At 38.7% G+C, this 16,593-nt stretch overlaps 1 protein-coding gene across 3 annotated transcripts in view; it reads left to right on the top strand.

Annotated features, from left to right (window-relative positions):
- The window catches only part of PRRX1 (paired related homeobox 1), a 74,529-nt gene that overhangs the window by 40,421 nt on the left and 17,515 nt on the right, over positions 1–16,593 (top strand). For all 3 annotated transcript variants that reach the window (XM_060296498.1, XM_030875501.2, XM_060296508.1), the window contains exon 2: positions 16,131–16,306. In XM_060296498.1, coding sequence (XP_060152481.1) covers positions 16,131–16,306 — 176 coding nt within the window. The remainder of the gene's footprint in view (positions 1–16,130; positions 16,307–16,593) is intronic.

Here is a 16,593-nt window from a genome sequence, read left to right as displayed (position 1 = left end):
GGGCATGAACTCAGTTTAATTTGTGGGCTACTGATCATTCCATCTCTACTCAGGCCAAATGCTTTGCTTGCTTTGTTCAAGAATCGCTCATTTGTCAGACTCCTCCTGTGGAGTTGGTCTGTGTGTGAGGTGCGTGTGAGGGAAAAGCAGAGGCACATTTCTGCTAACAAATGTAGTTTCCATCACAAAAGAACTAAAAAGAGAACTACCCAACTTAATTTCTTAGTGGGGCTCACCGGATCCTTAAATTGAGGTGCTTATCTACGTTCACATCAGACGATATTGAATTTTGCTGGTTTTTCTCATGTTTTCCGTTGTTCTATCTCATGAGCACCCTCTGAAGGATAAACACTTAAATTTTTAATTTTATTTTGATAGCACTTAAGGCAAAGACAGTATAATATGGTTCTTCCATAAATGGCAATAGTAGAGTATTTCAAACAACGTGGGGATTCCAGAAAGCTGAGGTCGCGGCACTTCAGTGATTGATGATGCTGAGTGTAACGGATGGGTACTAGGTCTGTGCAATTATCTTGTTCCCACTGGCCTTGTGCATAATCGGATTTATGCTCCCATGATTCTGGGAAGAATTTGTAACGAGTTGATCGGGAGAAGAATAGAAACATCTTGTAGGCTGTAACTTCAGTGTTTAACATTTTGCCAAGTCAAATGCTCAGAAGTGTTTCTCTGAAAGAAACACCTCTTATACAAATCATATGATTGCAACCCAATCATATATATATCAAGAAGTTGGTGTATTTATTTATTTCAAATTCTGAGTTAAAATTATATCCAACATACGCTCACCAATTCCTATGCACTTCTTAAAAGTTCTTTCATTTTTTGATAGTTTTAGGAAGGACATTTTATAACCTCTGCATTCTTTCAGGAAAGAATGCTGGTTCTATGAAAGACAAACAGAGTAAAGAGTTTCAGAACTTGGGCTCTGTAGCCAAACTACTAAGAGTCAAGTGTCAGCTATGTGCCCCTGGTCAGGCTGCTCAATCCCTCTCAGCCTTGGCTTCTTCATTTGCAACATGAGCATATAACATGACCTATTAAGGTAATGAAATATAAAATATTCCATGTAAAGTACTTAACAGTGATTCTTGGAAAATAGTAAGTACTCAGTAATTGTTCGTTATTAAGAAATATTAATTAAGTACTTACTTGGGAAATCATATTAACACAACATCACATTAGATCCTGGAAAGTAGGTAAGACAGTTACAAAATATTGTGTCTGCCTTCACAGAGTTTACAATAATAATGTCTTATTTGTATGCATAGTAGTTTTTAGGAAAAAAATCTTATTTGAACCTCACAACAATCCTTTAAGATTTTTTTTCATTTGTTAGTAAAGAAACTGGAGCATAGTAAGGCTGCGAGTTTGTTGAATGACAGTGAGGGGCAGACACAGGTCGGGCACTCAAGGCTCTTGTCTTGAGTTAGTGTCATTTCCAATACACACCAGTCTCTCCCTTTGAGTAGCTATTGAGACTAAAATACATAGAAAACAAAGAAGACAATGTAACAGTGTATAACAATGTGCTAAATTGTGTGAATCAAGCACTTAGTGCAATTAGAGTTAAGAAAAGAGAATAACTCATGTGATCTTGAGAAGTCGGGAAAAGTAAAATAAAATTTTTAATTAGAAATAAAAACAGTGAACTCACCCACTAACCATTTTTAATTCTGAATGTTACTGAACATTGGTTTCTCTTGTACATTAAATTAAGTAAACGTTACTTTACTTAGTTTTGCTAAATTTATTAAATTATTAATATATTTTTCCTTAAAATTGTATTTAAGTGCTCTTTTCTTATACTGTAAACACATTTGGAATATAAATGAAATAGCATATGTGAGGTGTTTTATGATCTTTGGAAGAAAGGCATCATAAAAATGCAACCTCTCAACCCTCAGAAGTTATGAATACAATTACATTGTCTCTCTCTAATGGAATTCTGTTCTCTCCAACTGCACTGAGAATAAAGTGGGGAACATAGATTTCTAGTTCTATTCCTGAGGTTTAGAAATCTCTAGGCTGTGGTTAACTTTTGGCTTGAGACCACAAAAAACACACTCCAAATATTTGTCATATCCAAAGGTTAAGTAGGGTACAAAGATGTAATTGATTTATTGGCCATTGGTCACTGGAGTCATTGTATAGGACTGTATGCAAACTTGCCTTCTTAGCTGTACTATATTCTTAAAGGCACCTTGAGAAGCAAGCTAGACTTGGGAAAGCCAGTGACATACATCTTCCTGTCTCCTGTCCTGAGCTCCCACAAGGGATGATCTTGGAGGAACTCGCCATCATGATAGTCTTTGTTGAAACAAATAAAACGGTAGACAGATTTGCCCCAACAGATCTGCACCCTGTGTATAATAGACTATACACCAAACTCTTCTTAATCCTAAATGTCAGAGTTTTTCTCTCAGCCTGGGAAGTAAATTGTTTTTCTGAATGCTCTCCTTTTGGAAGAGGCATCAACTTGGAATCTAACTAACAGGCCTAAATTCTGTTGTTACTGGATCCTTTGCAACATTATTTTTCCAGCCCTGACAAGAAACTGCTTTTCTAGAGGGACCCATAAAATCTACCTAGTGGCTTTGGTCTGGATTTTGAAACATATACTGCAAATGGTTCCAAAGGCTTGCGTATTACTTGGGTCCTAGTGGGATGGTGTTAATGTATAAACACTCACAGTTTAATGGAAGAGCATCCTTAGTGATTCATCTTTAATGCACTCCTACTCCTTTTGTGTCACTTCCCCTCCTCTATGTCTGCATTATGCAACAATTTAAGACCCCATTGATATAGCACTTGGTTGTACCAACCAGCACAACTTGGCAATTGACTTACTTGGAACCTTACACACTCTGCCTTGGTTTATTTAAATTTTAAAATTTAAACATCTGAAATATCTATTTAAGATTTTTTTTTGTTTACAGCTGAGTCCAGCTGGCACTGATATCACATGAGCCATTGTCGGGGAGCTCCTACCTAGAAACTAATATGTCAAAGTGAGTTACCAGATATAGCTGACATGAGACTAGGTAATGATGATAGGTCTTAACAGTTTTAGTGGGCTACACAGAAAGCCCAAACAAGTAAAATCTTTCACAATGCCAAAGGTTGGTCCTTTCCACTGTGGGCAGTTGGATCTGCTTCTGGTTCTCATGTTTATAGCACTGTTGCAGTTCAACCCAGGATTCTCTGAGCTGAGTCACACACACACTCACGCAGACACACACACCCACGCACATGCACATGCACACAGACTTTTTATAAAAAATATGTCCCCCACCTCTAAATGTCAGATTATTTTAAAATTCCAGAACTTTATAAAATGGTTTTTCATCTTTGCTCTCTTCTCAACTGTTTGAATACTTGCTAAATCTGAACATTTTCTTTAAAGTTTATCTAAAAGAAAATAAGCATCTACGCAATGCTGAAATAACCCTGATATCCACAAAGGTCATCAGTAATGTTATTTAAAACATCAAGAACACTGCAGATTTGACTGCAAAAATGTGTATCCGCGGAGTTATGTAATATCTAGTTAGTCATAGATTCCAAAATTGGAGATAATTAGTAAGTAAATATATTATTCTTTACTATATACCTCTTTGAGGGCACAGATTTATTCATTGGTCAAGTATTTGAAGAAGAATTTATAATTTAAAATCAGGAAAAGATATTAAAAAATCTAATAACATGCCACATTTGATAACAATAGAAATGGAAACCCAGCTTGGCAAAGTTACATGCTTAAGATTACATGACTGGGAAAAAAATCACATGATTTTTAGTACCAGACAGGTCAAGAACCCAGGTTGTCTGACTTTTAATCCACTGGAGTACCTCCCCCACCCCTGCCCCCACCAATTATATAAAACTGTCTTTATAATAAAATTCTATGAAGACATAAATATTGGATTTCTGGGGAAAGGTATAAAATCACTATCGTGAAAATCTGATCTGGGGCTATGACTAATTAGAGATAAAGTTTGATATAAAACTAGACTCTGTCAAGTCAAGAAGTTAATTATACTGATGTCATTCGGTGACCACCTAGGCTTAGTGGCAAACAAAGTTAGTGCCCTTTTGGCTTTTGGGAAGATCTGAGACTGGTGCTAAAACTAGAAGTCTCCAGGAAAGAAAATCATGATAATCCTCTAGCCAAGGAGCTTTACTTCCAAACTGACAGACCTGTAGTAAAGAAGGAAGTTTAATTATGCTCTCAAGGGAGGTATGACCACTACTGGAAAACCTTAGTATGAAAACAACCAAACAGAACAAAGTGAAGGAGCCCAGCAGGGGTCTGCAAAACACAACTGAAGAGCAAGAAGGAAGTTGATTTCCTTGTAGGTAACTCCCTCTTTGGCTAGATAAAAAAGTATAAAACTGCAGCTTAGGATGGTCTCACTTTCCCAGATCAGTTACTGTATGCACACGTCCTTCAACCAATTTATGGCAAACATTATGTTTCTAAAATCTTATTTTCTAAAATCTCTTCTCCCATCTATACACCTAATCCATATATGTTTTTTTTGTGAGTCACCTGAGTTCATAAAATCTTCCAGTTTATTCCTAAGATGCTTTATTTTAAAGGTGCTGCCTTCCCAGTAAGCTAACCACATCGTCAAACCCTGTGCCATTTTATCAACATTGCAGAGGAATAGAGAAGAAATAAGAAGAAAGCCAGCAAATGAAAGTTGAAGAATGGTTTTGTAGTGGAATTAAGCACTAGTTTTGTAGTGGAATTAAACACTAGTTTGTCCTGGTTTATCCTTCCTCTTGGTTCAACATATTGCTATCAGAGTCCTTTCTTGAAAATGACTTAAAGGTTGGAAAAAGATCTAAAGGTAGGGAAAATCTGTAAAAAGACGCAAGGATGTGGAAGGAAGAATGGCTGTATTGGCAATGCATGCACATTGGGAACAGGTGTCAAAGAAGAGAAAGATTTAGGTGGTGACTAAAGAGCCATTGTTCTTACCCTTGGTTATCCTCCTTTTCTAGTTACCTTCTTTTTAATCAGTAAAACTTGTTATTAGGTCTTTCCTCCATCCTGGCTTCTTCCTGTTATGAGCTGAGCAGTATAAAGTCTTCTTGCCAACTTTCAGATGATGCGGAGTTGGAAGTGGTGGCCATGACATGACTCACAGTGACACATAGATTACTCATAGGTTTCCACTCTAGGCAAACAGAATCACCTACTCACAAGGAGTTCTTTAGGGCTGTTCAACAGCAGGGGACATGATTCAGTGGAATAAGATTATCCCACATGGATTTTTGAGTGCTTTGCCCAAAACCTTTTTTCTCTCATATGACCTTAGTGCATCAGCTTTCTTACCGGTTAAAAGTCACATATCCCTGGAGAGGAAATCGCCATATAATTAAGGTTTAGGTGTGGTTGACAGTAATGTTCTTGTATGTTGGCAAATGAATTAGTCATGCTTTTGCCCAAGCTCCTTTACCAGTGAAAAGGAACAGAAAACACAGAAATAACTAACTAGAAGAGAATACAACCTAAAGCTAAAAATATATATTTTTGGAACAGAAATAACTGTATCAAGTCACCACTAACATGTTCAATAATTCCATAATGTGTCATCATTACCAAAGTCAAAGATTTCATGAGTGTTACTGAGATATATAGGGCTCTGTTCTACACACTTATTCACCTGCCTCAAGGCTCTCTTCTAACTGGGGTGATAATTACTGATGCAAAGTCATGTGCAAAGAAAGTGCATGAGAGACCTGGGTAACGCATGCTCCTGGAATTTATGTGCCTTGTAGAGATTGCAGTAACCCTTCATAACAGGAAAGTCTCTGTGCCAAGACTTTATAGAAACTCAGCCCTGAAAGGGCTGTCAGGTTTGTGGCTGAGTGTGAATCAACCAGGTGTACAGAATAGGCGTTTTCACCAAGCACAGTTAACATATTCATTAGTCATTCAAAGAAAAGAGCCTAAAGTATGCCAGGCACTAATGCTAGAGGCTGGGATACTACAGTTAACAAGTCAGAAAAGGTTCCTGCCCCCACGCAACTCATATTCTAGTGTGTGAGCCAATCAACAGCAATAATTATTTGTCATAATTATTAGTTTGTCATAAGTTGCAAAGCCGATGGTTCATTCCGATTCTGGAAGGGGAATAGTTATAGGAAGGCTACTTCTGCTTGGTGATCAAAGAGGGTCCCTATGGAGAGCTGACAGGAGGAGGTTAACTATGGAGGTTGACTGAGACTTGGAGGAGGAGAAGGTACCATCAGCATAGTCAGTGGATAGGGGAAAGGCCTAGTATGTGTGGTTAGGCAAAGACAGACGAGGTCAAAGAAGAGTATGAATGACACATGAGGAAGGCATGATTTGTCACCATCATCAGCTGAACAACCAGAATGGGGTGAATGGAATGACAAGTCATAATGCAGCTGAAAAAAGGATGCTGAACTTCACATGTGACAGAGGGAGGCTCATGCTGACTGTGTCTTCTTACTTGCCAGCCACTTTGGTGTCTCTGTCCTCCTCCCTCGCCCATTACTGGCTCTGATGGCCACCACATCTACTGTTTTTACTTTACTTTACTTTACTTTTCAAGTGCTCATGGCTTCATTTCCCAAATCGATTATAAAGTGCCTTGAAGGTGGACTACATGTAATATTTGTCTATTTCTCAGAGCACCTACTTGCCTGGTGTGTAGTAGATGCACACTTAATATTTGTTCAAATGAATGAATAAGGTGATAGAGACAGGATGTGAAGGTCAAGAATAAGCGTGACCATTGTTAGTGGCACCAGTTTTGGGATTAGTCTAAAGTGGTTGACACAGACAGTGTTTTCAGCAAGTGTACTGTCACCCAACCCACAGTTAGGTGGTCAAAGCTAGTAGAAGTAATAATAGAAATAGCAGTTATTCTCATTTCTGTTAAGTAAATTTAAATGTTAGAATAACTGTTTCTTAGAAACCTCTCAGGTTGCCTCTTTTTTCTTGACTGCGATTATAGGTGAACTAATTTCTTTTAGAATAAAGATTCACATAAATTTCAGTTTGGAGACATATGTGCAGAGTACTCTGGACATAGAGGAATGGGTCAATCACTTCAGCTTCCTCCAGGCATGAGTAATTACAGAATAGTCTTCATCCAATATGTCATCTAGCCAAAGGTTTTCCAAAACATAGACAAGAACGAAACAAAGCAAAACCAAACACATAACAACAAAAACCAAAGGACATGATTCAGTCATTGCCTTAAACAAACAATTATTAAAAGTTTTCTATTGGGCTAGATACCGAAAATATAAAAACAATCCGAAAAACCCACAGTGCTGGATTTGAAAGAGATCTTAGTTGCCTAGTCCAACCTATAATTTTTCCAGTAAGAACACTAAGGCCAAACATCACATATTTGGTCAGCAATCCTGCTGAATTAGGATCTGAACCTCCTGATTGCCAATCTAACACCCTAATTGCCAATTTCCACAACTGCTCCGTAACAGAATTTAAAGCAAAATAGAAGGAAATGTGTATATACCTAGTTGTTATAATTTTTAAAAAACATGTATTGTTTATGTCTTAAAGCAACCCCATTTTACAGATAAGAAAGTTGAAATCCAGAGATGTTACAGTGTGATACATTTCTCAGAATATGTCAAGCTTTAAACCACCGTTTACACTTTGGCTTTTCTAATTCTTGAAAGAGAATTTTAATTTCCTTTCACTTAAACATTGTTTAAAGATACCAGGCTTCTTATGTTGACCATTTTGGCATATTTTAGTCTTTATATTAGTTTGATGTCAGAGGCCAGAGTAACACCTGAGAGGGGCTTTAATCTCCTCTTTAGCCCTCTTCATTTACTCTATACAGTGTTAACAGAGTTATCCTTGGCTCCATCTTTATTGTGATGAAAAGCTAATTCTCTGTTCTCTGTGGCTTTCTCTGCTATAGGCATCTGTCCTTTTAACTTGAGATGAAAAAGCATAAGGAAAGACTAGTCATGCTTCTATTCTCAAGTGTTCAAGCCTCATAATTGTCTTTTTATCCAAGTAAAAGAGCCTTGTTCCACCACTACTGTCCTTTCAAGAGCTGAGCTGACTCATTAATCATGTACATCTCCTTCATTACTATCTGCTGCCAGCTATGTTTGTTTGTTTGCTTTTTTAAAAAATGTATTTTTTACCGTATTTTTCTTGAGGACATTAAAATTTATTACCCGAAAAATGAATCATTAAAAAAAAAATGACTTATAGCGGTTGCCTCCCATGGAGACACCAATTTCCACTGCTAACGTTAAGACTGACGTTGTGTCTTTTACAAAATAACAACAAGTCTTACTACAAAGGGAAAATGCTACCCAAAGAAGACAGGAGCTTATAACTCCTCTAGAGCTTTGTTTGTAATCCTACTGAAATACAGGGCACTTCCAAGGGGACCACACACCTGGAATACTGCAAGTTTAGAAAGCTTTTAAAATCTCCATCAGAACTCACTCTTTTCCCAGAATTCGCTTTCCTTGGTTTCTTTTTATCCCTTTGGAATTCACCAAAATGCTCAGACATTTAGAAAAAAAAAAGTCACTGAATAAATATGGAGTAGTATGACCCAACTCTTGTGTTTTTAGACATGTGGCAACCAAATTAGTCAACCCGAGGCAAACAGGCTGCAAAATCATTGAATTTTCATAGCCTGGGTTTAGCCCTTGGTTGTCTTCTTCCTTTCTCCTGTATTTTTTTTTTTAAACTTGTTTCTAGTGAGATTACTTGTTAAAGGAGAAGGTTGCTGTCTTTGAGTCTTAGAATCTGCCTGCTTTCTGAAAGTTTCTTTTCAAAATTTTAATTGAGAGAGGAAAATTGATTGCCTTGTTAGAAAGCTAGGAATTGACGAGCAGTAGAAAAGTGACCCAAACTGCACTGATTTCCACGTGCAATTTTGGGTCTATTGTCATGTTTCAGTTCTTTTTTAATTTATAAAGTTTTTACTCATTTTTCATGCTCCCTAGATCTCAACTATGCCCTCCATCAAACCTAACTAAGCCAGATCAACATATTTGAATGTTTTTTCTCACTATCTCCCTAGTTATGCTGTGATAGAGATCTTAGTGAATAGTTAGATACCAACAAACAGTAAGCAGAAGAAAAAAGGAAGAACAGCAGTGGTTTTGACAATCCACCTCCAAGGAGAAATTGCAGCAGCAGTGGTAGCTGTTAAAATCCACCACTTACAAAACAACTGCTATGTGCCAGACTATCTGCCTGCTCTGTGTTCATTATATTTTCAAGTGACCCTAGGAAGTAGGTAGTCTACTTCCATTTTATTGTTTTGAAAATTGAGGCTCAGAGAAGTGAAGTGTCTTACTCAAGGCCACACAGCTACTAAAGTAGCAGGGCCTATAGGAGAACACAGGTCATTCTGATCGCCAAGCCAGTGAACTTTCCTCTCTACTCCACTGCACTCCCTCCTGATTATAGTGTAGTTGGCTCTGAGTAAAACATTCTCATTTTCCACTATTTTCGACATCCAGAAATGAATTGAAAAATGAGTAAATAAGTGATTCATCCGTAGAGAATTGGGAGTAGGTTACATATCTGAAGCTGGAATTTTATGTCTTTATCGAAGAGAAGGTATTTTGTGCAGTAACTGAACTCCTATGATAATAATTCCAATATATGAATATTTTATGTCTGACTGTTAATTTGTATTCACTGAGCACTGATAAGAGCTTCAATTAAATACACATGTAAACTTTGTATTCTGAAGTTATAGTCTAAAATAGACCCAGAGTCACATGGAAAAATGATAGCATGGGGAAAATTGTCAATATAGTCCCAGAAGAAAGCTAGGGTTCCAATATAGGGCTGCATCGGAAGGCTTGCTTTGTCTCGGATATCCTCAAGGTTCTGGTCAGGAATCCTTTCAGAAAAATGTCTTAAGAGGGTTAAAGTAGATAAGATGATATGGATTGTGTTGATATTTTTGACTGTATGGAAATGTATTGGTCCTACAGAGGTGAAAGCAAATATGTGAGATGAAGAAGTGAAAAGCAGTACAAGCTGTATTATGATATCTCATATTCTCCAGTATTTTCCATTTCAAATGACAGTTGGTTATATTCAGAGAGCTCAACTTTGAGCTGTATCTGCTTGAAACCACTGTAGCTTTACACAGAGCCATTGATCCATCTTTTGGGTGAAAACCATTCAAAATAACATTATTTCAAACTTTTTAGAGCATTTTATTCTCCAAAGAACATATATTCCCCCAAATGTTTAAGGTGTTTTAATGCTATTTTCTAAGGTTTAAGACTCATACTTGACCAAAAATAAACCATGTCTATGCCAAGTTGACAGTAAGGGAAAAAATCATCAAAGACCATGACGCAAAGTTCAGGTTCTGGCAGCCATGACCCTAAGGTGAGTAAGAGCTGTACAGTTGGGCATTTGTATTGGCTGAAACCTGGTCACTCTTGACAGTTGCTGGGATTCAGCAGTGGAGGATACCAGGTATGCTGCAGAGAAGATGCGGATGTGCTGCTGAACTTGGCTTTGGTCAGTGGGATGTGCTAAACTCAGTCTACACTCATCCCGGTGAGGACCTATGTGCCATTGATCGGAGCACTTATTGAAAAGATGCTGTCCTAATTACAATTGGAGCTTAGTGTAACCAAAGAAACTCAAATGAATGCCATAGCTGTATTTCACTGCTTTTCATAAGCCTTGCAATAAAAGCTAAACAGTTTTTAGTGGCTTTTACAATTATACTTCCCTTCAATTTTCCAAAGGTTACAGGGCCTGAACCACACAAATCCCATTAAAGTAAGTAGTCGTGCAATATAAGTTCCTTTGAAAACATTCTTCAATGCCCATAAAATGATCAGCCGGCTGCTCTTTAGATCCGCTTGCCTGCCATGTTTTCAGCCAAAAGGCAGATGACAAGCTTTGATGTGATGGTTGGTTTCTGCTACTGAAGCTGGCGTTTTATCTTCTTGCATCAGATTTCTTCTCAAATTGATGTGACTCAGGCATACGAAACACATTTTTTTCTTCAGATTTTATTCCTAAAATATGTTTTTGCTGTACCTTTAAATTACATTTGGCTGACTGATTTTGGAATCTCAAGTGTCCCACAAGGTACAGAGCAGGAGAGCGTAAGGGCCTTTGGGAGTTAACTGGAGCCTGCACAGTGAGTGCAAACCTTAGTGAGGAGGAACCGCGGTGTGCTGCGTTCTCCTCGCGCTTGAGGATGGCGCTCCTCCCTGTCTTCTCCACCCTCCCTTCAGTGCAACTTCAGCAGCCGCGAGTGAAGTTCACAGTGAATTTCAAGCTAGAGCCAAGGACAGAGCTATTGTTCTCTTTAACTTCTACTTGAAAGCGTGAGGGGTCTCCTCCCTAAAATTTACGGCTTTCTTTCCTAAAGAAGTGCTTGATAAGTATTCTAACATCCTGTTCCATAGGAAACACCATTCTCTTTAGCAGCTCTTCCCCCTGCGTGTTCCTGTTTGCTGAAATCATTCATTTATCTTAGATCTGCTTTTCTTGTAGGGAATAAAAAAGAAGGACCAGCTCCTTCATTTACGGAAGAGTCAGACCCACCCAGCTTTCTCCCATCTCTCTAAATCTGGTGGTGAACCTGTTTGAAAAAGAAACATGGTAAAAAGATTTTTTTCCTCCACAGGTAAAATTATCCAGGGACAAAAGATAATGTTAATCTAATTATTTACTATGCACTGTTAAAAATAATAATTGGAATCAGAAGTTATTCAGCCCTCCAAAACCTTACGTAAATCACCAAGGTTCTAATTTTCTGGGACTACTTCTGTACCACAGTACTACTATAACTCTTTCAAATTTTATTGTCATTTAATGTATCAAAAGACCTTATGTCTTTTATATAGGAATACTTGAGCACAGCGAGGTGACAAAGCATTTACATAAAAAGACATGAACCATAATTTTAAAAAAGTATTTGATTATGTACTAAAATATGTTTAGGAATTTAGATATGGAGAAATCAATATGGACTGGCATTATCAGCAAAGTTATATAGAGAAAGTAGGATTAAGATGTGTCATAGGAGACAGAGATTTTGAACTGTGTCCTAAAATGAAAGAAAGGGAAGGACTAATATGAATGTGAGGAGAAGATGGAAGGTGAGGGTTTACTCCTGTGCTAACGTAACCCTGCACACACTTAACTGATGAAGCAAGCACTTACAGAGGCCTTTGAAAAGTGAAATCCAAGGACGTCTGGATCAAAGTTGCTGTCCTAGATGAGAATGGTTGCATTTTTGTAATGGCTTTTCTGGCAGGAATAACAGCTTGTGATACACGTGGACTCTCTTCCTGAGACCCTCTTTATACAGCTAGTTTGGTTAAAGCTACCTTTCCCATAAAATTTTTTCCTGGGGTAGTGGTTTTTTATTTATATCTGTGGTGAGTCATTGCCCCTCTCCTGCACAGGGTGTATATTGTCATTGGCACTTAAAAGTAGAGTGGAATTAGAAGTCCTGACTTCCACACTACTATATATAAAATACGTAACAAACAAGGACCTACTGTATAGCACAGGGAACTATACTCAATATTTTGTAATAACCTATAAGGCAAAAGAATCTGAAAAAGAATAAATATATATTCTTTTATATATTTTATATATATATATATAATATATATCTGAATCACTTCACCGTTCACCTGAAACTAACACATTATAAATCAACTATACCTTAAATTAAAAAAAAAAGAAGTCCTGGCTTCTAGCTCTGGCTCAGTCACAGCTTGTATTGTGATTTGAGGCAAATCACTTCATTCTTCTAAGCCTCATTTACCTCATCTGTAAAATAAAAGGGTTGAATTAGATAATTTCTCTGGTTTCATGTGGTGCCAATATTTTATGACTCATGAATCCAAGTGAAAATTAACCTGCTAATAAGATCATTTTTCTTATTTTTCTTAGAAAGCATGGCAGTAACTGCATACTTACAATTTACTCAATCATTCATAACATACATAATCATCCATAAAATCTGTAAACACCTTGGATTTGAAACATGATTTTGATAAAAATGTATCCGTGTACCCTGTGGTTATCCTGCAGTTTGGTGAATCCTACCCATTTCAGAATTCCAAAGAATTAGCTATTTCCTGATGGCCAATTGGCTGTCAGCATCCTTGGACAGCATCTTTCAAAATCAACCTTTACAGTAGCTGTTTTTATAAGAAAGATGATATTCCGGCAATGATAAAAATACACTACTGTCTCTACCCTGTATTCAACCAGAGTTCAGAATCTGATAACAGTCCTTATCCCAGGTGTTGCAAATACCCCACATTTGGAAACCCGTACGATGTTCACATTTTCTCTCATGCTGCTGATGAGATTGTACTGATCCTGTTCTGTGTTCTTGGGGGAAAACAGGGAGCTCATAGTTGGTGATTAGTGAGCAAAGACAGACGAGCCGAAGGGCTGCCGCTCAAGCTGTCTCTGTTGCCCCCTCACTGTCTCTTTCTGTTATACTTGTGCTCTGAAGGACGTTTGCCAGATACACTCCTTGGACCCCTGTTATTTGTGTGTCTTTTCTCACCTTCAACGTGATCTGGACTGGTGTTTTCATTTGTTAAAAACAACAAGAACATTCACTGGGAAACTTTTGCTGGAATCATTTCAGGTCATCATAGCTATTTATTCTCTGTCATAAACTATAATTCTCCATTTCCCTTGCTCCCATGTCAGGGGAGTTGGTGGTTTATGGTGGACAGGCAGTGGAATTTGAGTGAAGAGTGGAAGATTTCAAAGAACTACTGAAAGGCTATGGAGCAGGTTGTAGTACTAACAACAAAACATAAAAAATTCTTGTTCTCCATCATAGTTTGGCAGTACAAGAAGAAATGGGCTTACCAAACAGCGTAAAGGATTTATAATTTGTGGTTATACCTGAGAAAGCATTTTCTTTGAGGAAAGAAAGCAAATCATGGGATTGGCTTAACAAGGGATTTCCTTTATATGATTAAAATAGCCTAGGGTCTAATTGATCTCAGTCTAGGGTTGGTATGGAAGCTAAATATTTTTTGCAGACTTCTGTTTAATAGGAGCATGAAATACAGGTGTGGTGCTGTCAAAAGGCCTGAATGACTGAGAGAGACCTGAAGTGCAAGACATAGAACTGTAAAAAGATTTAGAAAGAGAATGGGAGCAACAGGAATGCCTTCAAATATTCAAATAGGAAGGAGCATACAAATGCAAGGCAACAGCTGAAAGATGTATGATCCTAGGTGTTTGAACTCTAGTGTTGACATTATTATAAACTAATTTTGCTAATAGCTAAATAGTGGTAAAATGAGGGTTGTTGGATGGAATATTCCAGGCGTTGATAGATCCCAGAAATCATGATAATTAAATTGGCTCCATTCTCAAGATGCCACTGATCTGACCTTCTTATTGAGAGTGTCACAAAACTGCCTTCAAAGCAGGGCTCCTTGTTGAGGTACCACAGTGGAAGAAACTAGAGAGGTGGTCAACTCTGAACACAGCCATAAAGCTGAGAGAATGGGTGTCAGCAGCTTCTTAGCTGGGGGAATGTGGTTGAGATCATACGGCTTTTTTTTTTTTTTCCTACAGAAACAATTTTCTAAAGACAGGAAAAGTTTCACATTTTCCCTGGACACAAATTCAACAAGCACTTACAATATCTAGGTGCTTTAACTATCAGGAAGGAATGAGCAGTCTCTCTTCTGAGCTCCAAGGGCTTCATCCTCCACTGATGAAGCAGCACTCATGAAGAAGGGGTCTCTCATCAAAAAGTCTTGGAGGCCTTAGTTAGGCACTGAGAGATCTGAGCTAGGAACTCCTAGATTTAAGCTGCACTTTGAATCCCCGCCCAAATCTGGAACATGCCCTCAGTTTGTAATACTACTACTATAGCTCAGAGGTGGGTCACTCTCCTCGGGGCATTAGAATTCATGTTAGTAATTTTTTGAGTATTTTGTGTGTTTATAGTCAGAGAGGATCAGGAGACTTTACATGTTGGAAAAAATGGCTGAGAGCTACTTTCTGTTGAATGTGGAGCTAGCAGCCACGCTCCTCTTTCTCTCCATCCTCACTCTCACTCATATTTTTCTTTGAGCTGAGTGGGGAAAGTGATTGGAAGTGTGAGTTCAGTTCATCAGGCTGAGCATGTGACTTGGGCCTGAGCAGCTTGAGCTGTAAGTCTCTGAGTGCTACACGGGCTCTGCAGTGGCTTGGGCGTCAGGGTGAGGGCTTGATGGTGGTGTTAGCACAACTGGTATTCCGCGCAGCTTCACACATCCATCATTCCTGTCTGGGCTGAAGGAGGGTGGCAGGACAGGAGCACACTACTCTCTGACTGCCATGGGCAACCTGGATGATCAGCTTGCCAGGGTGCCTTTGGGGGCACTCAGAGAAAACCAAGGAGGAATCTTGACAGGTGAAAACATGGGGAAATGATTCTCCAAAGGTTCCCAAGAGCTCAAAGCCTTAGAACTCAAATTTGGAGTGAAACTGTTTCAGAGATGTTTCAGGACCGTTCTTGAGTTCTTAGAGGGTGAGTCTCAGGTCAGTGTCAGCTTTTGATGGTGTTATAGCACTAGCTCTGATCTAGGCTGAGGCCCCTGAAGCCTGCCTCAGCAACAGCATGGAGCCTTGAGCGAATACAGTTATGAGTTACTTGCCGTTTCCAGGAAAATGCATGGTAAAACAGAGATCCTTCTAATATTGCCTAAGACAAGTGAGGTACAAAGCAATCTACTCTCCTTCCCCCATCTCCAGAGAATATGGAGAGGAGTTAAATTTTCCTTTGGCCCTCTTTGACAAAACAGGCTTCAAAAAAATTTTTTTTTTCAGCATACAAAAAATATCCCTCTGACAGTTCAGGTCTGGTCCCAGATTTAGAAGCAACAACCAAGCATGAGGACTGCTGCGGGCTCTTGGCATATGAACCTGATTGCACCAACGCCTGCATGTGCACACTGAAAATGGCATTTGGCTATAGCACTTTGATAAGCGTGTGAGCCAAGGAAACAGTCTCACTGTAGGTACACCGTAAAGAAGTGTAAACCGGGACCTCCAACGTGACTTTTTAGCTCCTTATCATCAATTTCTTCTATTCCAGATGATCAACTGAACTCAGAGGAAAAGAAAAAGAGAAAGCAGCGGAGGAACAGGACAACCTTCAACAGCAGCCAGCTGCAGGCTTTGGAGCGTGTCTTTGAGCGGACACACTACCCGGATGCTTTTGTGCGAGAAGACCTCGCCCGCCGGGTGAACCTCACCGAGGCCAGAGTGCAGGTAACTGGAGTATTCCCCTCCTTAGAGGCACATCTCTGAAGACTGTTGAAAAACACAACTTGTAGGTTTCAGACCAGAGCCGATGCTAAAAAGAATTATAAATGGACAGCATGAGAACAGAATCCGTTTCTAATTGTGTTTCTTTTGGCAGCAGAGTATTTTTAAAAATTGAAGTAAATGCCTTTCAGTAGGGCAGAAAATGCCTTGCTGGAGGTCTCATTCCTCCCAACGTTTCTCACCCTTCCAGATCCATGTTATAAACATTGTCCATTGGAGGATTTGACTCT

The sequence above is a fragment of the Globicephala melas genome, chromosome 1 (assembly GCF_963455315.2).
Source record: "Globicephala melas chromosome 1, mGloMel1.2, whole genome shotgun sequence".
NCBI lineage: Eukaryota > Metazoa > Chordata > Mammalia > Artiodactyla > Delphinidae > Globicephala > Globicephala melas.
Note: the sequence above shows the minus strand (reverse complement) of the source record. Positions and strands in the feature narration are given on the sequence as shown.